The 26,999-nt window shown below is 41.0% G+C and overlaps 1 protein-coding gene across 1 annotated transcript in view; it reads right to left on the bottom strand.

Annotated features, from left to right (window-relative positions):
• The window catches only part of KDM4C (lysine demethylase 4C), a 385,835-nt gene that overhangs the window by 166,899 nt on the left and 191,937 nt on the right, over positions 1-26,999 (bottom strand). Inside the window, exon 9 of the mRNA XM_054986639.1 lies at positions 1,223-1,413. Coding sequence (XP_054842614.1) covers positions 1,223-1,413 — 191 coding nt within the window. The remainder of the gene's footprint in view (positions 1-1,222; positions 1,414-26,999) is intronic.

Below are 26,999 nucleotides of genomic sequence, written 5' to 3'. Positions count from 1 at the left end.
AATAGATTGCTGGTGCCTGATTGTCTGCATCCCCGATCAGATCCCGATGGCCCGAATCAAGCCCTGATGAAGCCCCCCCCCCCGAATGCTGGATTGGTCACCGTGGATGGCACCGATCCACTGGGTCCCGATCGCGCAATCCACTGGGTCCCGATCGCGCATTATCGTGAGTATTTTTCTATCGTAATGCCGATCGTGCCCATCTCTAGTCATAATATTAAATCCTCTATGTAACAGGAAAATACATAAAAAGAACCTATGACTGCAATGTAAAATAGGGCAAACAGAAGATAGAAAAGGCACTCTCCACCCTCTCTCTTTGGATGTGTGTGTGTGTCTGAAGCCAAGATAGGTTCCAATACTAATATGAGCTATCTTTGGAAACTGAAATGGTTTTTAGCCTCGATAATTATAGGTCACAAGTATGGCTGTTCAACAGTATGATTCAGAAAACATCTACTATCCCTTCTGACCTTAATGTGAATGATTCAGATTAATTTAGCATGGAGTTAAAAGATTATCTCATAAGAAATGACTCCAGAATTTGCCAAATTCTGGAAAAGTCTTGAATAAATAAATACATAATGAGGACAATATTTTGGATTACTAATGGGGAAAATCTGCACTGACAATTAGCATTAGGATTTTCAGTAAAACAATTCAAATCCACATAAATATCCAGGTACTGGCACAATCACTTGAACAGTCTGCCAGCTAGGTATCTTCTCTGTACAGGACTCTGGCCAGAGGGTATAGAACTCTCAAGAATACATAAACAAGTAAGATTTTGCAGCATTTGAAAACTTTTCTTGCAGTATTCACAAACTGGTATTTAACCCAACTTTCCCCTATGAAGCTTTTCTCAGCATAAAAACAAACTGGTATTCAGCAAAAAATGGATATTATCATGTAAAAAAGAACAAATATTTTATTAATGTTTGGAATTTCACATATAAGCTTCAGTAATGTATTCTCATTAAACTTTTAAAAATGAATACATTTCTTCAATGAGTATTATCATTATGAAATACGAAATTTGCCCTCAAGCTCACTGCTAGGTTTTAAGGAGACACAAATTAACTGTGACTAAAATAAATGAAGAACTCAAATGGAATAGGTGGGAGGAGAGGTGGGGGTATATGGGAAAAGCACTAAATAGAATAGAAATCACAGGCAACACATTTAACTTAAAATAAATGGAGTACAAAACATTCATTACCACCTGGATGATCTCTTTGTTTTCCTTCTTCTTTGCCACCAGGCCTTTACCTCAGGTGTTGTTTCAGGGGTGGGTTTTGTATGATCGATGGTGTATAAATCTTTTCCTTGTTTCCACAGCTGGTATCTGTCAGGCTGGAATTTCTTCACAAAGATATCCATTGATATAGTTACCATATCTTTCCTACAGGTACACTGCAGAAGAAAGAGGATGGATATATTAAAACAAGTTTATATGTGACAGGAAAATCCAGATCAAACAACCATAAAAGTACTCCACACATAATTCATTCAACTACTAGACCAATTTTGACGTCTGCCATGGCTCACTATAGGATGGGAGAGGCACAGTAAAATGTCACTCAGTGGATTCCCTCCTTTCCTCCTGCGGTAAAAGCTCACATATGTAGCGCTTTCTAGAAGCTACAACAGCCACCATCATTGCCCACAGGGAAAGAACAGGTGAGCAAGCAGCAGTTGCTGCTCCTAACTAGAATCACCAATCGCCTACCCTGCTTAGTTGGGTGAGAGAGTAATCAAGAAACTACACATTCACCAGTTCTCTCCCTCTGAGTAGTGTTGGCAGCTGAGTTTACTTCTTCTAGAAGTTACTGTTGCCTGCCCACTCAGATGGACTACTGAAGAAATAGTGGTGGCAGGCAGCAACAACTATCTGCTGTCATCCTCTGTTATGAAAGGAGAGAGAGAAACACTTGTATCTTTGTCCGCCTTGCACAAAGAAAGAAGAGGATGCGATCCTCCAAGGGACCCAGAAAGAGAGGGCAGGCAACAATGGCCACAGCTGTGAGGCAGTGGATTTGGGATTAGAAGTAAACTCCTGGAATTTTGGGCCTTGGCAGCTGCCCAATAATGCTCAACCATGGAACCTGCCTTGGAACTTATACAGATGTGTGTCACAAATAACCTGCCCTCTCCTTGAGAAATACAACTTGATGCTTAATCCCCTCCATACCAGTAAATTAGGTTTGTAGAAATTATCTCTGGTTTCTAATTAAGTAAATAAACAAAGCCCAATTCAAAAGAAATGCTCACATCCAAACCCTAGATACAAAATGTCACTCACTATTACACAGAGTTGCAATAGCAGAGATTATGACTTAACAAGTGAGGGACCTGCAATGACTTGAGGGGTGCATTGCATTTTACCCCTCCCCCACTATTTCCTCTTTCCCTTTCCTGAAAGCCTCCATATTCTCTCCCCATTTCCTGCTACTTTTTCTCCTTCCCATACCAACCAACCTATCTTTATTGGCCTCCGTGACTTCAGTTTTCCCTCCTTCCCTACCCTTGGCAGCCTTGTCCCAGGAAAGGTTTGGCTGAATTTTGTGATGCTGTCTAGGCTGGACCCAGTGGTTCAGTAGGGATCCTACAAGGAATTACAGAGGGTACCTCACTTTCCCTTCTAACTCCCCACCCCACACTATTTCCTCCTCGCAGCCTCCACGCCCTTACCTTTTCTTGTTTCTTTTTTTTCATCCAGCTATCCACCCACCATGCTGGCTATTAGTTGCCCCCATCTTTACCTATATAATTTTTTACTTAATTTTATTTATTTATAGTTCTCCTTTCTCACTGAGACTTAAGGTAGATTACACAGTATGAGTCAACACAGTCAATTTCAAAGATATTTCAATAAACAATGTAATAAGAGTATATAAATGCACATTTGCAAAGATTTAAAACCAGCAGAAATCCAATACAGAGTTGAAGAAATGCTTAAAGAGAGCATAAACAATTCTAAGACTCCCAAAGGGGAGGTGAAATTGACAGAGTCTTTGGGGAAGTGAAGATGAAATTAATAAACCCTCTGAGGAGCGATCTCCACTAGCTCTGTCTTTTTAAACTACCCTCATGTAGAGAGGTGAAATTGACAGAGCCTTTGTCTTTGGCATTTTAAACTAACACTGTGTCTCCCTGTACTTGAGCATCCCTGTGTAAGATGTCTCGTGTAGAGAGATTCTAAGCAAATATTCCATGCATATTCTGTCAGGGCTGATGTTCCAATAAAAGGATGTCACTGAAGAAATGAGCTTAGCAACTCTTGAGTAGCATGTAGTTTAGCCATGATATTCTCTATACATGCACACCAGAACATCAACTTTTCATGTGATTTGTGCTTGCTATCATAATGTGCAGATTTACATTCTATCTTTTGCTGTATCACCTATGCCTTTCTAAACTACTCTGTTCTTTCCAGTTACTTCAGTTTTGAACTTTTGATTTACCAAATATATTTCTTCTAGTGCAATGTTTAACAAGCTACTTTCCTGATGATACTTTTTTCAAATTTACTTTCCTCTTGTTATGAGCATTCTATGTTGTCTAGAACCTAATTACATATTTTGGGAGCAATTTTACCCAGGTCTACACAGAAATAAGTCCCAGTGTATTTAATGGGGCCTATTCCAAGAAATGTGTTTTTAGGATTGCAGCCATTTAATGTAACCAACAACTAAACCCAGACATGACATATTTTTTTCTTACAGAGAACTGGTTCCAAAGATTTGTGTACATATATATGCCTAAAAACTCTTCCAGATGTCCATGGGGTTCTACAGTTTTCTCCCCAAAGCTCCTCTTGTTGCCATAAATGCCATTCCATAAGATATTCTTCAAATAATATATTTTGGGGTGTCAAGAAATATTCCAGCTTCAAAGAAAGTCTAAAATGTTTTGGCATGGGCACAGAAGATCTCCATGTGACCCAGGGTGGTCAGCTCGGGTTTAGAAATCCCTGGAGATTTGGGGTGGAACATGGGGAGGGCAGAGTTTGGAGGTGGGAGGGACCTCACCAGGATATGATGTCATGAAGACTATCCTCTAACACAGCCATCTTCTCACAGGAGAATTGATTTCTGCAGTTTGGAGACCAGTTGTAATTCTGGGAGACCTCCAGGTCCCATCTGGAGGTTGGCAACCCTATGTGACCCTCTGGCTCAGACTTCCCATAACTTATATTTAATAGAAGTTAGATTATGGAGGTGCAAGCCAGCTTTCCAGAGCCAGGAAAATCTGGCTATGCCTAATTAGAGAATCCTGGATCGGATCCGGGAAGCCGGATCAATTAAATCTGGCAAACACTAGCTGATTCTGTTGAGGTATACATGCATAGTGAGGCAGCTAGCAGTGAGAGATTAAAGTCATCTAGAGTTGTAGAAAGATGACAGTTGGCTATCACATGACTTTAGTCAGGTGACGATTTTATCTCTGTAGGCAAAGGACATTTGGGCTGGCACAGTGAGTCAGCACTATGGCTGTGATAGGCTAACATACACTATATAAGAGAATAGAGTCTTTTGCGTTGGGGGGCTCTAGCTCTGCAGGTTGTCTGGCGGAGCAGTTTGTCAGTCAGCATAATATTTCTTGTATATTTATCCACCTGTAAATATTGTACAATACACCATTGGAACTATAGCTTGGTGTGTCATGTCTTTCTCTTGAACCTGCCACTGAGGCCAGTGCATCATAAACAACCATGACAGGGTTATGGGCCCAGTTCCGCGTGGCTGCACTAGGCTGTGGAGGTTCTAATGTGACAGAAGAACCGAGAAAATCTGGGGCCGGAGGTGGATGTCCAAGTCTGACAGTGAGAGCCTCACAGAGGATGAGGAGAATGACGTAGCTGAGCTTCCAGTGTCTGCTGAGGTGGGTGAGATGGCACTGTCCACAGCGGTTCTGGTTGATAAGCTCACAGCAAGCAACTACTCGATGTGGTCTCTGAAAATGGAACATTTTCTTTAAAAGGAGACGCTGTGGAGGTATGTGCACAACCCTCCGGGCGCTCCCACGGCTGCCGAGATAGCTGCTGATGAGAAAGCCCTAGCACACATTGTTTTAAGCCTGGCAGACAACCAATTGCTTTATGTGCGGGGAAAAACAACAGCCAAGCAAGCTTGGGATGCCTTGAAAGCCGTTTATGCTAGAGTTTCTGCTGGCTCACTCATAGCTCTGACGAGACGGATGTACCGCCTAGTTATGAAATCAGGAGACTCTATGCAGGGACACATTAATGCTTTAACCGAATGCTTTCAACAGTTAGAAAGAAGAGGAAAAACCTTGGAAGAGCTTGACAAAGTTTATGTTTTGCTCAGTTCCTTATCGGAGGATTACAATGCATTAATCACCACCTTTGAGTCTTTGGACACAGCCCAACTTACTTTATCTTATGTATGTGGCCGTTTATTGGAGGAGCAGTGTCGGGTTACAGCGTCCAGCAGAGCCGTTGCCAGAAGCCGAGCCAAAACTGAGCCGAGCAGTGGGGCTGGCCTGAGGGGTTCTGTGAGAGATGACAGCCGATTGCCTGAAGCAAGCCAGCCAACTATTTCCAGAGTCCAGAGGTGCTACCAATGTGGGTCTGAGGCGCACCTGCAATGCAGATGTCCGGAGCTGAGGAGGAGGTGACAAGCACCACAGGGTCCAAGGAAAGGCAAGCAGGCGAAGCTCGTCACCACGGAGGTTGCTGGAGAGAGTCAACACTGGTTGCTCGACTCAGGTGCCTCCCAACATTTCTGCAAGTCAGGGGCTTTGCTGGTTGAGGCGAAGCAGTCCAGCTTGCAGCATGTTTCCTTGGCAGATGGTAGCATTGCTAATGTAAAGTGTGAAGGGAAGCTACATTTTCCATCCCTAGAATTTGTTTTCACAGGTGTTCTTTGTGTTCCTGCACTGGAAAACAACTTGCTAAGCGTGAGTGCCTTAACAAAGGCTGGGTTTACAGTCGCTTTTGCCGAGGAAGTATGTTCTATATCTAAAGATGGTTAAGTGCTGGTACAAGGGTTGCTCCAAAATAATGTGTATGTGGTAAACAATGTTCCAGCTAAGGAAGTAGTAGTTACTAATAAGAATCATCATTTGAATTGTATACATTTGTTGCATCGTCGCTTGGGTCATGCTAGCTTTAAAACAATCAACAAAACGTTAGCATTATTGACAAATGAGAACGTTTCTTACTGTGATGAGTTCCTTGATTGTACTGTGTGTAAACAGGTGAAAATGAATGCCTTCCCAGTTGCCAAAGAGAGTAGTCGGGTATCTCAGAGGCCCTTGGCACTAGTACATTTAGATGTCATAGGCCCTTACCCTTTCAAATAACTGTTTTGCCTTAATCATAACGGATGATTTTTTCACGTTTCTCCTGGGTTTATCCGCTTAAGCATAAATCTGAGGTGTTTGATGCTTTCAGATATTGGGTGAGACGTGTGCAGAAACAACTGGGGGTAGATCTTAAGGCTATCCAAACTGACCAAGGTGGGGAATTTGTATCAACCAAGTTCAGCCAGTGGCTGCAGAGTAATGGTGTTATCCAGAGGTTGACAAATACCTGAGTTCCACAAGAGCATGGGCTAGCAGAGAGAAAGGGAGGAGTTCTGCAAACAAGGCTTTACGCTATGCTGGCAGACGCTGGCTTGCCAATGTCTTATTGGGCTGAAGCTCTGTCAGCAGCATGCTTTGTTTCTAACCAGTTGTGGTCTAGAGCTATAGATGATATCCCGTACAGAATGCTCTATAAACGGGATCCAAGTTTGAGCTTCCTAAGAGTTTTTGGCATGCAAGCCTGGGTTCATATTCCTCTGAAGCACAGGAGGAAAGGCGGTGCCAAGACAACCAAACTAACATTCTTGGGTTACCAAAACAATATGAAATCTTATCGCTTCTCTTTTTTTTTTTGTAAAATTTTTATTGGGTTAGAACATTAATATTTTTACATTACATTGCATTCAATTATCCCCTAATTTTTCGTTTCTAACCCCCTCCCTTTCCCCCCCTTTTGTTGACTTCCAACAGCTTTCCCACCCTCTGTCCCTTTTCCCTTACTTCTATTAATTTCCTCTATCTAAAACAAATATATATTCTCCATTATATTAAGCAGTACATCTTTAACTCTTTTACTTACTAAACATCCAAACTATACTTCTTTAGATAAACAATTTATCCCATTTTCCAGTTTTGAATATTTCTGTATGTCATAAACCATAAAAATTTCCCACATTTAAATCAAACAATTTGATTTGTTCTCTCTATATTAATCATTTCTTCTTTTTATAGTATTTCTATATAACTCATCACATAGTCAGTCATTTTAACTCTTCTATACATTCAGTTTGGTGCATATAAGTCTTATCAAGTAAAAAAAAAATATTGTTAATTACTCAATCCTCATGTTTAAACCGTTAATTATTCTCTATCAATATTCTATCAATTAACCTTTACATATCTATATATATCTCAATCAATTAATTAATCTAACTGCTTATAAATTCACATTTCTCTTCCTCCCCCGGTAAAGTCACCCCTCTCTTTTATACTTTTATTATACTTCAGTAGTTCTCAAACTGCCACAGTTTTCCTCCCACCTCCCACTTCTTCTCCAGATATTGTTTCAGCTTCTCCCAGTCTGTGTTAAACTGCCCTGAGTCCAGATCTCTCAGTTTTCTTGTCATCTTGTCCATTTCAGCCATATACAGCAATTTGTAGATCCAATCTTCAATAGTTGGCACTTCTTGTACTTTCCATTTCTGCGCATACAAAAGTCTAGCTGCTGCAGTCATATAAAATATCAACGTCCTATGGTAGGCTGGGATTCCCTCCATTCCCAAGTTTAGCAGCAGGAGTTCTGGGTTCTTATTTATTTGAAACTGTAAAATTTCACTCATTTCTCTTATTATTTCCCCCCAGAACTGCCTAGCTACCTCACACGACCACCACATATGATAGAGGGAGCCCTCATGCTTTCTACATTTCCAGCATTTATTAGAAGTGTTCAAGTTTCCTAGCGCAATCTTCTTTGGTGTCATGTACCAACGATAGATCATTTTGAAAATGTTCTCTTTAATATTAATACATGTCGTTGTCTTCATTGTAGTTTTCCACAAGTATTCCCATGCCTCCATTGTTATTTCTTTATTAAAATTTATAGCCCATTTCACCATTTGTGTTTTAACTGTCTCATCCTCGGTATACCATTTCAACAGTACTTGGTATACCTTGGATATTCTTTTCTTGTCCTCTTTAAAAAGGGTCTGCTCTAGTTCCGAATTCTCTGTTCGTATACCTCCCTTTACAGAGTCCGAGTTATACAAATCTCTGATCTGTCTATACTGGAACCAATCGTAGTTCGGTGATAGTTCCTCTTGCGTCTTTATTCTAAGTTTAGACACTTCAGTTTTAGTTATTTCTTTGTACGTTAAACATTGTTGTTCATTATCAACAGCTCTCGGATCTATCACCTCGTATGGAACCACCCACAAAGGGGTTCCTTCTTGTAGGTAAATTCTGTACTTCTTCCAGATTGTATATAAACTTCTCCTTACAAAATGATGCAGGAACATCGAGTTGACCTTTACTTTGTCATGCCATAGGTATGCGTGCCATCCAAAAATTTTTTTATATCCCTCTAGGGCTAATAGTTTCTTATTCTTTAATGTCATCCACTCTTTTAACCAAACTAGGCAGATTGCATCATGGTAAAGTCTCAGGTTGGGCAGTTGCATTCCGCCTCTTTCCTTTGCATCTTGTAGAACTTTTACTTTCACTCGAGGCTTCTTGCCTGCCCAAACAAAATCTGATATTTTCCTCTGCCATTTTTCAAATTGTTTAGAGTCTCTGATGATTGGTATTGTCTGTAGCAAAAACATTACTCTTGGTAACACATTCATCTTAACTGCTGCAATCCTGCCCAACCATGACAAATTCAGTCTATTCCATTTGATCAAGTCTCTCTCTATCTGAGTCCATAATTTTTCATAATTATTCTTGAACAAATCTATATTTTTTGCAGTCAGCTCAACTCCCAAATATTTCACCTTACTAGTTACTTCACAGTCCGTTGTTTCCATTAACAATTGTTGTTTCTGCTTAGTCATGTTTTTACATAATATCTTTGACTTCTTTTTGTTAATGAAGAAACCTGCCAAGTCACCAAACTCCTTGATCTTGTCTATCACTTTTGGCATGTTCTCCAATGGATCTTCTACAATTAACATTATGTCATCTGCAAATGCTCTAACCTTGTATGAATAGTCCTTTATTTTTATTCCTCGTATTTCCTCGTCTTGTCGTATTTGTATCATCAGAATCTCCAATACTAAAATGAACAACAATGGAGATAACGGGCAACCTTGTCTTGTTCCTTTACTAATCGTCAATTTCTTGGTCAGTTCATCATTCACTACAATTGCTGCAGTCTGGTCTCTATAAATTTCTTTAATTGCTCTGATGAATCTTTCTCCCAATTGTAGCTTTTCCATAGTGGCAAACAAAAAATCCCAGTTTAAATTGTCAAACGCTTTTTCAGCGTCTACAAAGAAGAAACCAACCTCTTTGTCACAACGCTTATCATAATATTCAATAGCATTGATCACTGTCCTTAAATTGTCTCTTATTTGTCTGTCTGGCAAAAAGCCTGCTTGTTCCTCCTCTATGACTTCCGAGAGCCACCCCTTCAGTCTCTCCGCCAATATCTTCGTAAAAATTTTATAATCATTGTTAAGTAGTGATATAGGTCTGTAATTTTTCACGTTAGTCAAATCTTGGCCCTCTTTTGGGATCAATGATATATTCGCTTCGCTCCAAGTGTCTGGAATTCTTTGATCCCTAAAAACTCCGTTCATCACCTCTTTTAGGAATGGTGCCAGTTCGTTGGCCATTGTCTTATAAAATTTAGCCGTAAGTCCATCTGGCCCTGGCGCCTTTCCTAGATTTGCAGATTGTATTGCCTTACTTATTTCCTCATCAGTTACTTCACTATTCAACTTATTTCTCCAAGCTTCCGAGATCTCTGGAAGTTTGGTTTTCTCCAAATATAATGCTATTGATTCTTTGGTTACTTCTTTTTTATTATACAGCTTAGCATAAAATTTATAAAAGGCTCTACTAATGGTAGTCTGCTCCAGGTACGTTTTATTTTCTTCACAGATTTTATTTATTATTTTCTTTTCCCTTTTCTTCTTCAATTGCCATGCCAAATATTTCCCAGGTTTATTAGCACCCTCAAAAGCTTTTTGATTCAGTCTTTTAAGGTTCCACTCCAATTCTTTATTACTCATTGCTGTTAACTGTTCTTGAAGAATTTTAATTTCCTGATATATTTTCTTTTTCCCTGGTCTCTTTTTTAACTGTATTTCTTTGGCCTTTATTTTCTCCTCAATCTCTTGTCTTTTCTCCTCTTTCTTTTTCCTTGCTCTGCCATTTAAGTCCATTAGTATGCCCCTTACAACCGCCTTGTACGCGTCCCAAACTTTACTGGTTGGTACTTCTTTATTCACGTTATATTGTATAAAAAACTTTGTCTCTCAATATTTCCATATTTTCACTTTCCTGTAGCAAGTCCTCATTTATTCTCCAGGCTTTCCTTTTTCTCCTTTTTCCAAATTTCCACATAATTGGATTGTGATCTGAGCCTACCATCGGCATTATTTCTACCTCCTTAGTCCATAACGCTAAGTCCTTTGAGGCCCAGATCATATCAATTCTTGATAATGTAAGATGCCTTGTAGAATAAAAAGTAAACTGTTTGGTTTTAGGATATTCTCTCCTCCATACATCTTCGAGAGTCTCTTGTTGAATCAACTCAAAAAAAAGCTTTGGCAATAGTCCTCTTTTCTTTTGTGCTGTTATAGTCTTTTTATCTAGTTCCAAATCTGTCACTCCATTAAAATCTCCAGCAAGAATTATCTGGTCATATACAAGATCGTCTAAATGCTTCCTTAAATCCTCAAAGAAGCTTTCCTTTGCACCGTTAGGTGCATAAAGTCCGACTACCAACACTCTCTTTAAATTCCAATTACATTCCACCGCTACAAATCTAGCTTCCACATCTCTCATAACAAATTTTGGCTGCAGCTCCTCTTTTATGTACAACACCACTCCTCTTTTTTTCTTGTTAGAGGCCGCTACAAATTCTTTGCCCAATTTTCCAGATTTTAAATATTTTACATCCTGTTTTCTAATATGGGTCTCCTGCAAACAAACAATATCACATTTTTGTTTTAGTAGCCAATGAAAAATATTTTTCCTCTTATTCGGTGAGTTTAGTCCATTTACATTCCAAGATAATACATTACACTCCATATTCATGGTTTTGTTGGTAAGTCTTTTTCATTGTCCTTGATAAATCTCTCCATCTCCCGCTCAGATCTGATGCGTTTTTTTGCCCCTCCAAACTCAAAGGACACTCCTTCCGGTAACTCCCATCTGTATCTGATATTCATGTCCTTCAAAGTTTGAATTAGCACTCTATATTTTTTCCTGTCCAGTAACACTGATCTGGGCAGTTCCTTCATTATGATAATCGTCTTGCCATCAATCTCCAATGGATCTTGAAATTGTTTTGTCACAATCCTCTCTTTCATGTTTCTAGTTGTAAACTGCACAATCACATCCCTTGGTAGTTTCCTCTGGGTTGCAATTCTCGAGTTCACACGGTACGCCACATCTAGGATAGCCACAATTTCCTCCTCCTCCTTCCCCAGGTAATCAGCCAACACCTCAGTCATCTGTTCTTGCGCTGACTTCCCTTCCACTTCTGGCAGACCACGAAAACGAAGCTGCTTCTCCATGTGTTTAGTTTCTGCAACTGACATCCTCCCCTTCACCAGTCTCATCTCTGTTTGTTGCGTTTCTATTAAATTCTCCATCGCGTCTTCTACTGTTTTAACTCTCTGCTGCGTTCCTTGTAATTCACTACTAATCGTTTCCACGCCTTTTTTCACTTCTGACAGCTCCGACTTTACTGTCTGTGTAACTTCTTTGACCTCTTTAATAAGCTCCAATTTCGTGTCCTTAAGTTCTTTCATCATGTCTATAAGCTTTTTGTCCAAATTTTCTATTGCCGATTGCCACTCTTTTTTCGACATCGTGGGGCTTGCTTTAGCTCGCTCCCACGAATCTGCTCTCTTCCTTAGCTCCGTGGCATATGTTTAAACGTTTTCCTTTTTTTCAAATGTCCCAATCTTTGCCAAAATTAATTTTTTGTATCCAAAATGTCGGGCGTCTTTTCTCTATGGTTTCTCTATGCTATTGTAATCCAAGATGGCCTACTTCCTCTTCCGCTGAAGCCGCGACCCTTCCCTTTTCAAAAATGGCGATTCCCTACTTCCTGTCCGTCGGCAAGGGCCGCTTCCCTCCAGCCACTCTATTGTTGTTACGCACTTCCTGTCTCCCGTCTTCCCACAGCAGGTCTCGCGATGGTGTCTTTTTCCCACAGCTCCAAAACCACAGGTATTCAAAACAATAGTCCGATTTTTGCAATAACTTCTTTAAATTTAGTCTCTTTTAAAATACAACTCCTGCCGAGTCTTCACCTCCTTTTCACTAGTCTGTTGCAGTTTAAAAATCTACTTTCTTTCCTCTCTGTTTTTATCAATCTGTCCCGTTTCAAGAGATAGCGATCTTTACCTTCTCTTCAACTTTCTCGGGTTGTAATCGCTGTTTCGATCTTAAATTCTCCTCTCGACTTCCCTCCCCGATCGAAGCTTGGGTATGTAGGTCTTATGCCAGCCGAATTGGCCCCAGAACTGCCGCAGAGATTATAGCCGACCCGTCGCAAGGTGGGACCTCAAGGATTGGGGGGGAGACTCCTTGAGTAGAGCCCCCCCTCATCCGAGATCTAGCTCACCCTAGGGTCTTGAGCGTTCTTTGCCTGCTCCCCGCCTGAGAGCAGTCGGCCGCGGGTTATTTTCACCCCTCCGGCCGGTTAAAACGGCAGTCCGGTCAGCTCCGCAAATGGAGCTGCGTTAGACCTCCATGAATCCCAAACCGGAAGTCTCCGAAATCTTATCGCTTCTCAAATGAAAACAAGAAGCTAAGTTTCAGTCGGTCAGCTAGTATCTGTGAGAATACTGGCAAAGGCTGCATGGGTATGAAAACAAACAACAGGTTCTGTTGCCTTTATCTGATGGAGTTGAAGGTGCAGACCGAGGGTCTGAGATAATCAAGCATGAGGCTTCTACGCCAAGTAGGCAAGCCTCAGGGGATGCACAAGGTTCTGGTCAAGAGATACATGTATCCAGTAGAAGTACGAAAGCAATTCCACCGATACGATATGGTTTTGAACCAACTGTTAATTATGTTTTTGCTAAAGAGCCAAACAGTTATCAGGAAGTACTTGCTCTCGAGGGTGAAGAGAAGTAATCTTGGCTGCAAGCTATGCAAACTGAATATGATTCACTGACACAAAACAAGGTCTTTACACTGTCAGAGGTGCCTGCAAACACCAATGTAATGGGATGCAGATGGCTTTTTAAGCTTAAGACTCTGCCAACTGGTGAGGTACATAGGAAGGCTAGATTGGTTGCGAGAGGTTTCTCACAAGTCTATGGCAGTGACTATAATCAAGTATTTTCACCCACGGTAAAATCTGAATCTCTGAAGATCGCTTTGTGCAAGGCAGAGGTTCAAGGTAAAAGAGTTAACCATTATGATTTCACGACTGCATATTTACATGCACCTCTTGAGGAGGAGCTTTATATGCACCAAGTTCCAGGTTTTGAACACTCAAACAAGAGTCTGGTCCTTAAGGTAAATAAGGCACTTTACGGATTACGTCAAAGTGCACGCATGTGGTTCTTACATCTTTCACAAGCCTTGAGAGAGGCAGGATTCACCCAAGGCATAGCCGATCCTTGTGTTTTCTCCAAGGTAGTGGGTGCAACTGAAACTCACGTTCTGGTATTTGTGGATGACATGCTAGATGTGTATGATCATAACTCACAACTGCAATGGTTTCAACAAATGGCTGAGAGGTTGTTCAGGATTAAACACCTAGGGCCAGTAAGTAATTACCTCGGGGTAGAGGTTACACAGAATCCTGAGGGGTATTTGGAACTAAGCCAACGAAGTAAAATCTCTAAACTGTTACATGAATATGGGTTGACAGAGGCCAAGAGCGTGGCTACACCCATGGTCACAGGTTACATAAAGGAACCAAATGATGAAAAATGGGAAGATGTGCAAAAGTATCAATCTCTAATAGGTTCTCTGTTGTATCTGTCCTGTTGGGCGAGACTGTTACCAGAACTGCTCTTATTAAAGGGGGAAATTAGCTTTAGCAGTCTGTAACTTAAAATTAGCGCGGATCTTAACCTATGTTTACGGAGGTCCTGATTCCAGACACTCTAGTGAAAAAGAGGCAGACTACAAATAGTTTCAATCACGTGTATTTGCTAATAGTGTGGCGTAAGCCTAAACTTGCACAGACATATAAGAGAACATACAAGATCTAAGAAATACAGAGTAGGAAGTATAGAGACTTTCGCATTAGCAGGTTCCCAACGATTGTAAGGGAAATACTCACAATCCTGGAGCAAAGCAGAGACACAACAGCGAGGTGGCCCAATGCCAGCACTGGGACCACAGACGGACAGCGAGGGGTTCTGGATAGGATGGCACGAACACCGAGTGGTCTGAGAGACCAGCTTAAATACCCCAAAACGTACCCTGGGGCTGGTGCTGTACTTGGTGGTTCTCACAGTTTAAAACAAAGGTTCTAATGGGTTACTGAATGGCTTGGATGGGCCACTTTGGTAATCAGATTGTGATAAGTGACACCTCAGGAAGAGGGGACAAAAGAGGGAGGGGGAGATCCGAGTGGGCTGAATGGATGTTCCAGCGGACAGGGCTTGTCCTGATGTCATCACCTCTGGAATGCGGAGGTTTCTTTGAGATGCATTCTCTAAGTGCTTGGGATGGTCAGCACTTAGTTCCTTCTCCGGGGCGGCTCCTAAGATATGCAGAGCAGGGCGAGGTACTCTCGCTGCGGACGTGGTGTGCCCGCTTCGCCGAAATGGCTTCTCAAAGCAGTCTTCTTCCCTGGGTCTTCTGGCTGCCTGGGAACATGGATGCCGGCTGGGCATAGCTGGGGCTGGATAGCAGGCTGCCCGGTAGCGAGGGCAAGCTCGGCGACCGACCCGCGGGAGGCTCCAGGCGGGAACTGACCAGGGAGCGCCTAGCCAGGCTCGCTGGAGGTTTCCCCGGCAGGCGCCCGGCTGCTAGCAGCGGCTTGGGCCCATATGAGGCAGGCTTCCATGGAGGCAGGGGAAACAGCACACAAAACACAGTCCAAAGCAGGGAACAGGCACGGTCCGTGGCAGATGGCAATGCAGGCACGGGGCACACTTGTAACACAGTCCAAACACACTGGGAAGTCCAGATATAGGTCAGGGCAGGGCTGCCCAGAAAAAGAGTCCTTTGTGCAGTTAACCAAACATGGATGCAGGAAACTAACACAGTCTATTGCAACAGCAAGGCAATTAACATGCAGGCAGGAAACTGCCACGTGTATCAGAACACACACGTGCAGGGCAATCTTCGGTGTAGTAGTAAAACAGTAACGCAGGAAACTTTAACACAGTTCATGGCAGGCCTTAAAGCAGGAGAGGGGGCCTACTTGGCAACAAGAACTGACATTAGTTATGCGGTTCATTTACTATGTCAAAGAGGGTCCTGTCCCTATAAAAGAGATTGGACAGCTGCCAAACGTATCCTTTGTTATCTCAAGGGAACAATAAACTTCAAGCTTGTACTCAAAGTGTCTGGAGAGTTACAGGTGCAAGCATATTGCGATGCAAGCTGGGCAGATCACCCGGATGGTAAATCAAGTACAGGTCTGGTGGTCTTCTTAAACGATGCACTGGTAATGCATAAGTCTGTTAAACAATCTCTTGTAGCTACCAGTACCTGCGAATCCGAATATGCTGCTATAAGCGAATGTGTTATACAATTGGAATGGGTTTTTCAACTCTTACAGGATATGAAGATCAGCTGTGATGTCCCCATTTCCATTTTTTGCGACAACACAGCTGCTCAACATTTAGCCGAGGACTTTGGAGCAAAGTCACAGAGTAAACACATCCTGATTCGTTATCAAAATGTGAAGAACAGTGTGAGCAGAGGATTTGTTAAGCTGTAAAGGTGTTCCACTGATTGTAACATTGCGGATCTGTTTACCAAATGTTTGCGCACTGAACAATTTATACAATTAAGAGATAAGCTTAATGTCACTCAAGCTGCCTAGGAGGAGTGTTGAGGTATACATGCATAGTGAGGCAGCTAGCAGTGAGAGATTTAAGTCATCTAGAGTTGTAGCAAGATGACAGTTAGCTATCACATGACTTTAGTCAGGTGATGGTTTTATCTCTGTAGGCAAAGGACATTTGGGCTGGCACAGTGAGTCAGCACTATGGCTGTGACAGGCTAGCATACACTATATAAGAGAATAGAGTCTTTTGCTTTTAGGGGCTCTAGCTCTGCAGGTTGTCTGGCGGAGCAGTTTGTCAGTCAGCATAATATTTCTTGTATATTTATGCACCTGTAAATATTGTACAATACACCATTGGAACTCTAGCTTGGTGTGCTGTGTCTTTCTCTTGAACCTGCCACTTGAACCTGCATCATAAACAACCGCAACAGATTCTTCAGGCTATTTTTTACTTCTTTCTTGGGCTTTTCCTAGCAGGGGAGAAAGCAGTGAGGCAGGATGGTATGAGGGAGTGGCCAATGGTGAGAGAGAGCTTCATTGCCTGGCCAGTCAGGATTATCTGATGGAAGAGAGCCTTTTTCAAATTCTGCAAAGGAGATTAAAAGCAGCTGTGGCTGACAGCAGACTCCATTTTTAGTCAGAGCCTGGAGAGATTGTGCTGTGAGTGCTTAGTCTCCAGCTACTCTGTGCCTTGGATTCACTGCTTGCTGGGATCTTCTGGATTGCTCCCTGCCTGGAGGACTTCTACCTGGTGTGAGAGTTGTACAGACGCATTGTTTTTATGTCATTTGAGTGAGGGTGGTTGGCTTGCTCTCTAGGAGGGATAAGGAGGGGGAAGAGAGGACCAAGTTTTTTCTTACAATTTATCTTCTAAAAATGCTTCTGCTGTTGTTGGGGGTGTTTGGGTTTTTTGCTAAATTGTTTGTTTGCAGTTAGCTGCTGTTCATTTATTTGCTGTTCTTCTGGGAGGGGCTCATTTTTCTCTTGTTGTTGTTTGCATGCTGGTTTAAAGGCAAGTTAGAGAATTGCTGCTGCTTGTTATTTACTGAGCCCTGTGACTTGATTTCCACCTATTTTCTGAACTACTGGGCCAAGAAAAAGGTATCTAGTCAGGCCTCTCTTTCATGGCTCTGAGGCTCATGCCGTCTAATGAATGTACAGAGCATATGTGTCTTTTCTCATGCAGACAACATTGTCCTATTTGCACTTGCCTGCTCCCCTTGAGAGTTGAGGAGTAGGTCTTCCTGGAGGTCAACTTGCTGCTCTTCAATTTCCCAGTTCTGGACTTTGAGAGTGTGTGAAGTGAGCACACCTTGTGGCCTGCATTCTTTCTCAGTCTGTGTTGAGGAGGTGGGGGAAAGTGCTCTTCTCAATGTCAAACTTAGGTAGAAAATTAGCAAGATGGACACTTGGTCCTATTGGCACACCATAAAATTCATGCTCCAATTTGGAATTCCTCCCATCCCACCCCAAAAACACCACCTCAAGCAACACGCTCTTGGACCTTGGCACAAATCTGTGCAGAAAACTAAGAAAAGAGGCATTAGAAATGTTGTTCCCTTGTCACTGGAACAGGAAGATTCAGAGAGAGCTGTTAGGGAAAGTAGGCAATTTGATACACCACAAATAAGCAAAGGCAAACTTGCAGAAACACACAAAATGAAGCAAAAGAATGTAGTGTTGTTCTTGTGTGTAATGTTAATGTTCTTCATTGCAGGGGTGGAAGGGAACAGAATGGCCAGTGATGAAGGGCTGCTGAAGCCTGTAGCTCTATCTCAAGGCTCTCTGAGTCAGTGAGAGTGGCAGTATAGGTTGCAGAGCGGAATGCAGAGATGAGAGAGAGGAGAACGTGCATTTTCTAAAATTACCCCACCTTTTCATTTTCGGAGGCCTTCCTTGGGAGAGGGATCCATTGTACCAAGTCGTAACAACTGTATTTGCTTGCCACTGACTTGCACTTGGCGGTGTTGCCACTATAGGGCTAATGATGTACTTGGTTTTGTTCTGTGGTGTTCCCCTATTGGCCCCAGGTTCTCCCTGGTTTTTGTGAATTATATTGGTTCTGCTGGGCTTGCAACTGCATCTCTTGCTTCAGTTTGGTTTTGGTGGAATTTACTGGTATGACATGATTCTCTAGTTTGACGTTGGTCCCCTTGCATCACTTTGTTTTGAGGGGGGATTCCATCCCCTTGCTTCAGTTTGGTTCTGTTGGGTTTTCTCTTGGTTCTGCTTGCATTTGGGAGTGTGCTTTTGGACAGTGACTGCTTTGCCCCTGAGTGTTTTTGGCTGAGAGTCAGCTTGGATATTTTCCCACCATTGGAAACAATGGAGAGTAACTGGGTTCGGGGAGCACTTTGGTTTGAGGAGGGGTCCTTGTTTCAATTTGGTTCTGTTGGGCTTTCTCTCGAATTTGGGACTGTGCATTTGGCCAGTGGTTGCCTTGCCCCTGTGTGTTTTTGCCTGACAGCTAGCTTGGATTATTTTCCACCGTAGGAAACAACGGAGAATAGCTGGGGACACATTATTCAGGGACCCAATAGAATTGGACTGCAGGGTCCAATCTTCCAGAAGCTTGCGGGGCTTTAATGGACAGGAAGCTTTAGCTTTCCTGCAAGTTTCATGGTGTTTGCTTGAAAAATGCCCCCCCAGTCCTCATGATAGTTTTCCTCATAGGGAATAATGGACAGATAAATTTGGGATTCTCTAAATTTGTCAAACGGAATTAGAGAATTGTGCCTAGATTTCAGGAATATTGGTTGTTGTTGTTGTTGTTGTTATTTTCCTGAAACCTGGATCCAAATCAACCTCTGTGTGTGTGTGTGCGTGCACAACCCTAGTTCAGATGCATTTGCAAAATAATCCAAGAAGCAGTTTGGAATCTAACTGAATTAAAATGCAGACACTTTCTAAAAAGATGTGTAACAAGTATTATTGAGGAAGGAGGAAGTGAGAAGTGACATTATCTACTCAAGGTCAATATTTTTAATCTGGACAAATTACATAATTTAGGTTTCTTACAGTACTGTCACAGTTTGGGTTCCAAATATATTTTGAAATATCACAAATCTCTCTCAGTCAGGTAGGCAAATTAAAAAGTAAAATATTTTCCATTTGTTTTTGTATGCAGTAACAGTTCCTTGCATGCTAGCACCCTTGTATAACAACTTCTGTGAAGTTCAATTTGTACAATCCATCTTCATTCTCCTCTGGAGAAATGAGAGTAAATATTTGGCAAGTTGTGTGTTAGACAATGAAGTATGAAAAATATCAGCAGTTTATGTATGTAATGCTGATCACTCGAAATACACATCACAAAGCCGGGCTAAAAGATTTTGGCAATCAAAAAAGCTTATTTTCAATTAATTAATGATTTTTTTGGAAGAAGTTAAGAGTTATATTCAATCATTGCTAAAGCTGCAGAGAGGCTTTTCTGCTAAAGATTCCTTCATTAATAGCCAGTCACAAAGACCAAGGAAGTACAAAAGATATAATCTGATAAACTTCTTGTTACATGGGCTGTAACAGACTTATACTTCTCATATTACCTACAGAATGAAGATTTGACAGGGTGTACGAGGCAAGGATTTAGAACATGCTGTAACAATAGCCATTCTTCCCTAGAAGAATCAAGGAGTGATATATTTTTACACCAACCTTCTGGCATCTTGTAGGCAGTGCTGCAGAAACCTTTGATATCACTTATCCATTTGTACAAGCTCCAATAAAACAAGTGTTCCTTTGGTACAAAATCTTGAAAAGCACACTCTGTTTGCTGACAGCCATTCACACAAAAAAGAACTAATTTTTATACTTAGGATCCACCCCCCTAAAATGGTAAAGATTAGGTCTATTTCAGAAAAACTAATACACTACACTGAGATAATGGTGCACAGGATAAATAATTTTTAAAAATGAGGTTGCCAACATAATATCTCAATTGTCTTTACAATCAATTGGGGGAAACGGCAGCTGATATATCTTCCACAAATTAATAAATATTTACTGATTCAATCCTTTTACAATATTGATTTTTCATGAAGATTCACTCAAGATAAAGACAACTCCATTAGTGAAATGATGTTTTGTTGTAGGTGGCCATGGAATAGGGCTAAGAGTTCTCCTGCCCTCACAGGTCTTGCATTCAACAATAACCGTCACCTTGCATAAGGTGCAGGGAGGGGGCAGGGTTTAGCATCCCTCATCTGTGTGTTTTGATTAGGAGTGCCATCCTCCAGGTTGGGCCTGAAGGTTTCCCCGAATGACAACTAATCTTCAGAGTAAACATCCGTTCTGATGGAGATGACCGCTTCAGAGGGTAGACTATTTGGAATCACATCCCCACTGAGCTCTCCCCTCCCCTGGCTCCATCCTGAATCTCCAGGAACTTCCCAAGCTGGAGTTGGCAACTCTAGCCTGGTTTGTGTTTTCAAGTAGACCCTCACCCACTCTTTATGCATAGTTAGTAAGAATCATCTGTAAAGCTTATATATTATTTTTACCTTTTTACTTGCTTCCTTACCAAGTATCTGATCTGCCTTAGCTGGCTCTTAAAGAGACAACTTTAACTGCCCCCCCCCAAAAGACATTCCCCCCATCTACCTGAAATGTGTCAGAGATAATCCCTTGGGAAATGGGTACAATCATTAAGAATTTTTTCTCAGTTGGAGGGATTGTGGAAAGTTACAGTGAAAATGTTCTTCAGTTGAAATCAATGAAAACAAGTAACGGACAGAATAATGACAACAAGTGTATAACATCACAATCCCAAAATTTAAAATTAAAACAAACTAGAAAAATTGTTCCTATTCCTATTCATAACAAACTTATCAATAAAGAGAAATTTAAAGAGAAATACAAACAATGTTTTTTTCCCTCCAACAAAGGGGAAACAAATTTCAATACTGCCTTTCAGGCTGAAGAAAATAGGTGCAATATGGCTAGCACTGCAGATTGGAGAAAACATTTGGTTGTGCAATGACCTATGGGAACAGTCCTTAAATATATATTAATATACATGTATTCAAGCCAATGAGGAAATCTGTTCATATTTTAGAGTTTTTGAATGTCATGATTAAATTGCAGCAACTGAAAGCAATGAAGAAGTGGTAAATTATCCTTGGCAGGAACAGACCGAGGTATCCAAGCACAATTTTATCACAACTGGTCCAGGCAAGCGTCTCAAGCTAGTAGCCTTTTCTTTTCTTTCTTTAGTCTATGTTCCTTCTCTGACTTTTCTCACTTAAGATGCATCTTAAAATTTGTCATTTTATTCAATATTTTTGCTACTACCATCCCTTGAAAGTCATTACTTTATTCATATTATCATATCTGTTACAAAAATACAAGCTATCGTCAAAATGTAAAAAGAAAACAGCTTGCTTTTAGTAAAAATAAACTCTTTCGGAACAGCTAAAAATTTTTTAAAAATCATAGAGTATACAGATATGTATGTCAACATAGACAAGTTATGTGAAGAAAAAATGTATATCTGGATCCTAAGCAGAGGAAATTCCATTTGGTGACTCTTCATCATACCTATAGTTCTGGTTCACTTTAGGGATTGCTTTGCTTTTCCAGCAAAAAATACATGTTATATTTTCAAAAGGTGAAAAATCTGCTCATTATGCCCTTAAAACACAAACCTCAACACTGAAAACAATCTTGCATCATAAATGCCGGCTCATGGGTGTTGTCTGATTAGCTCAAACTCTTGCCGCTTGAAATTCTCTGAGCACAAAACAAGCTACAAATTTCATTAAAGTTAACTAGACATAAATGCCTTTAGGTAGAAAAGTATAATTTACTACAAGGCTCACTATTGCCAGGGATACGGAATTCTGGATGCAAATACTAAATAATAAAAAGAATATTAATGAAACAAACAAGATGACTCTTACACACATATCCTCTCAACACATCCTTGAGACCATGGACACCCATGATTTCAAACATCAGTGTGGCTTTGCTAGAAGGATGGCTACAATTTCAATATTAATTGCAGAAGACAATTTAACCCTGAGATGCACTAAGTTCTGATTTATTATTGGTATGAGTGCCCACAAGGATCTCCATGTTTCATTTAGTGTTATAGAACTTTATTTTTGTAGGCATCCACTATTAAAGTAGTAATTCCATCTAATAAAAGAACCCCTTAGCCATTCTGAAGTCCAAGGACACATAACTTTCTGCCACATACCAGTCATTCCTGTAGTTTCAGGTGGGAACTACCACACACGTGCACACACACACAACTGGAGGAATCTGCAGGTACTTGCACCTCATTTCTAAAATGGTAGGGGGCACTCCAAAGCAGCTTACATTGTTCTCCTGTCCTCATAACCAACCCTTTGAGGCAGGTTAGGCTGGGAACATGTAACTGGCCCAAGGTTACCCAGTGAGCTTCCAAGGCAGAGTAGAGATTCAAACCTGGTCTCCTAGATCCTAGTCTGAAATTCTAACCACAGAGTGGTAACCTGCAGTATTGCAGTTCAAGCTCTGCTCACAACTTGAGTTTGATCCTGGCGGAAGCCGGGTTCAAATAACCGGCTCAAGGTTGACTCAGCCTTCCATCCTTCCGAAGTCGGTAAAATGAGTACCCAGTTTCCTGGGGGCAAAGTGTAGATGACTGGGGAAGGCAATGGCAAACCACCCCGTAAAAAGTCTGCCAAGAAAACGTTGTGATGTGACGTCCCCCCATGGATCAGTAATGACTTGGTGCTTGCACAGGGGACTACCTTTACCTTTAAACCATACTGGCTTTTGTGCAGTAGCTGTATTGAATAATGTGTAAGTACATTAAAAGATTACAGTTGTTATAACTCATATTTATATACATTAAACATTTGTTTTAGCTTCCTGATACAACTTCATTGTTTCCTATTCAGTTGCAAAACCTAGATAAACTTCTACCTATGTTAAATTGAAGATAATAAGCACATACTATTGTTCCACATAGCATTTCTGTGTGAATCTCAGCACTGGCTTTCAAAGTTGCATTATATCTTAACATGAAGGTAGCTGATAAGATTGGGCATTGTATGGCATGCAAGCTGTTTTTAGTCTTTAACTGGCTATTAATCACTCATGATGTCAAAAAGTTTTTTTAAAAATACCAGTGGTGCAAAATGCATCCTATTTCACCTATGTATTTATTTCTCAGGCTCACATATTTCTAAGGGAATATTTTTATCCATATTTGCTGTTATCCAAAATCAGCCATAAATAAAACAGCTGATAACAGTTCAGTATTTTGGCAAGCAGTAAAAACCATTCTAAGACAATTCTATCTCCCTCTGTGCAACTGGATTTCTGATGCCAGAAGAGACATCTGTACACAATATACAGTAACAAAAAAAGGCTATTAATATAGATGTGTAAAAAAGAAATCATGATGTGACAGCGATTTTTTTAGGTACATCTTGAAAAGTGCTGCTTATTGTGGACTATTCACTGTCAAGAGAGAAATCTGAAGAAGTATGTCCTACCTTCAGAATAAGAAATTTGAGCAAGTAGGTATTTACAAAATACACAAGTCATTCTGTTGTCCATTAGCTCAACTAGACTAGAGTGAAAAAGTCAGTTTCGGAATATAGACAAGAAATCAATCTGAAATACACTTTACTATTGTAATTGTGCATTAAATAGATTCAACTCAGAATCATCATAGTAAGCTGCAAGCTTTACCCCTCTCTTACCTCTTGTTTCACACAACGCCTGATTTTTAAAAAGACATTTTTATTTAATACTGAAATTAAATCCCTGCATACAACACCTCCACCTCCCTGTTTCCCAAGTACACTCCCATTCCTTATTATGATGGAAAACAGGGTTGCGCTTATCTGTAACTGTTGTTCGTCTAGTGTCTTCTGTGTAGGCACACACTGGGACTGTGCAGTCACAGGCCAGCCATGGAGAGATTCTTTAAAATGGTAGGGGGCACTCCGCCCGCTTGACGCGCACATATGGGCATTTTTTCACCAAAATAAAGCATTGCCAAGCAGAGTGCTATTTTATCCCTCAATTCTCCTGAACCACCAAAGTTCAGGTCTAAAAACACACTCACAGTGGGGCAGGAGGGAGGGAATGTGTACCTGCACAGAAGACACTAGATGAACAACAGTTACAGGTAAGTGCAACCCTGTTTTCATCATCAGTCTTTGTGCAGTCCCACATTGGGAGTATAACAAGCTACTTGCCAATGGAAATGGGTGTGAGAAACCTAGCTGAAAAGTGAATGCAGGATAGCTGTCCCCACCACTGCATCTCCTATTGAGTTTGTATCTACGGAGTAATGCTGGATGAAGGTGTATGCCGAAGACAAAGTAGCAGCTTGACAGATATCTCGCAGTAAGGTTCCTTGAAGAAAGGCTGCAGGTGATGCCTATGCTCTGGTAGAGTGATCCATGATTATTTTGGGGCATGGAACCTTGCCATGAATATAACACAGTTTAATGGCCACTACTATCCACCTAGAAAGAGACTGACTAGAGGTAGGAAGGCCCTTGCATGGTCCAAAATAACAGACAACAAGAGCTGGGGTGGAGGAAGAACACAGGCAGAGTGATCCTTTGTTGGAGGTGGAACCTGGAGACCACTTTGGGGTGAAATTCTAACCTAGGGTATAAAATGATCTTTTCTGGGGGAAAAGGAGGATCTATGCAAAGGGCAGTTAACTCCCCTACCCTTCTAACAGTAATAACTGTTAGGAGGGCCACCTTCCAAAATAATAAGGGGAGGGCACAGCGGGCCAAAGGTTTGAATGGAGGAAGCATGACTCATGCTAGGACAAGTGAAAGGCTCTATTGTGGCACCAGGGAAGGTCTGGGAGGAAAAGTGTTAAGTGTACCCTTGAGAAATTGTTTTGAAACATGGTGAGAGAAAACTGTCCTGCCATGTATCAACTCATGAAATGCAGAGATGGCAGCTAGATGGACCCTAATCGAGGAGGATCTCTGAAGTGGACAACAAGGAGACAATCATCCAGGTAAGGATAGATGGAACACCCCTGTAACCTAAGAAAGGCAACAACAACAGTTACATGGTGCCGTGGCTAACCAAAAAGAGAGAGATGTATATTGGAAGGTTTCATTTCTATATAGAAATCTGAGGTATTTTCTGTACTCAGGTGTATGGCAACATGAAAGTATGCATCTTTGAGATCTATTACAGCAAAGCAGGCATCTGGCTCTAGGAACAATATCACACTAGATAGGATTAACATCAGAATTTCTGAACTTTAATAAACTCATTCAAACCACAAAGATCTAAAATGTGTCAAATCCTACCATCCTAAGTTTTGGCTCAACACCAACCCTATCCATTATGCTTTCTAGAGGTGGATAATGAGTTGGGAGAGGCTTGATGAGTCCACCAGAGGTGGACTATAGGTATAAATGGTGCTTGATGACCTTTTAAGTACTGGATGGGGAAAGCTACCAAGATTGATTAATAGCATTTGTTGGTGCTTAATCAGGGTAAATGGGTTAGGAAAAATGAGGCAAGGTGTGAATGAGATTAGTCAGGAGTTCTTAGAAGACCCATTGTGCTAAATTGTGTGCCTCTCTGGGGCATGGAGGGGGCCTTTAGTCAGCCAGCCACTCTGATTCTCATTCTAATATATTTTCCAGGATCCTACCTGGCTAACATCCATTTCGTTTTATTTCAGGCCAAGCAATGCTTTGTGCTTCTGACATATGAGGAGGGGCATTTATTATTTCATATCTATAAACTGCCACTCAGTGGGAGGAGGGGATCTTGACTGCTAACAGAGTGAACCTCCTGCTGGTGATCCTACTTTCCCCCTATGTATCTGACTTTCTGTACTCAGTGTGGTTTAAGACTCTTGCATTAAGGTAAGCTTTAGGAATGGTATCAGAAACTATAGCTCTCTCTTTTGTCTAGCATATTGACTACTGCAAAACAACAAAATTCTCTGTCGGCATACTCAGAAGCCTTTATTGAAGAGAGACAGCAGTTTAGGAAGAATACCTGGCTTTTGATGAGTTTAGAAAAGTGCTGACAATAAGAAGGACAGAAAATATAGTGTCTCCCTGCTATAGTCAAAATCTTCCAACCTATATACACAGCATATGAAAACAATTTTTAATATAAAATGCTAACAGTGAACGAAGTGCAAAGTGCTTCCAATCAATTCATTAAATACAACAATATATTTAGTCAATATATAAATACTCCAATCAGTCAATAAATAATCCAATCAATAAACAACATCCAGAGTCCGAATTCCAATCAATAAATAACAACCAGATAATTCTATCACAAATGGCCACAAAAGGCTCACAATAAATTAAATGTACATTCTGTGTAGAATAACAAATATTTTACAAAGCTGTTCTTTATGTATGCGAAAATCAGTTCTCTGTTTTTTATATAGCGTCTCCAGTGTCCGCAATACACTCCCCGCTTCGTTGTATACTGGCAAAAAACCCAAAGTTCAAAGGAGTGGCCACGCCTTCTCCGTGGGGAGCTGTATGCGGCTTGCCCAACAAATTGCTAGCCGTATTTGTCTCGCGATATTAACTTTCTCAAGGACAACAATATCTAAATCAAATAGAGACGGTTCTGTTGATAACAGACCTATACATATTTTAATTTTATCAAGCAGCAAGTGCTATACTTACTTATAATTAGAAAACGTCGCTTACACTGGAAGTACCTGGTCTGGTCTAAGCAGATACAATGTCTGTAATCGGTGGGTTTACTGTCTACTCGTTACATGCTTGTTCCTTTTAAAGGGGCCACATCCTATATGTTCATCAAGACCAAATCT

This window comes from Eublepharis macularius, chromosome 8 (genome assembly GCF_028583425.1).
Source record: "Eublepharis macularius isolate TG4126 chromosome 8, MPM_Emac_v1.0, whole genome shotgun sequence".
NCBI lineage: Eukaryota > Metazoa > Chordata > Lepidosauria > Squamata > Eublepharidae > Eublepharis > Eublepharis macularius.
This window is presented reverse-complemented; position numbering and strand designations above follow the sequence as displayed.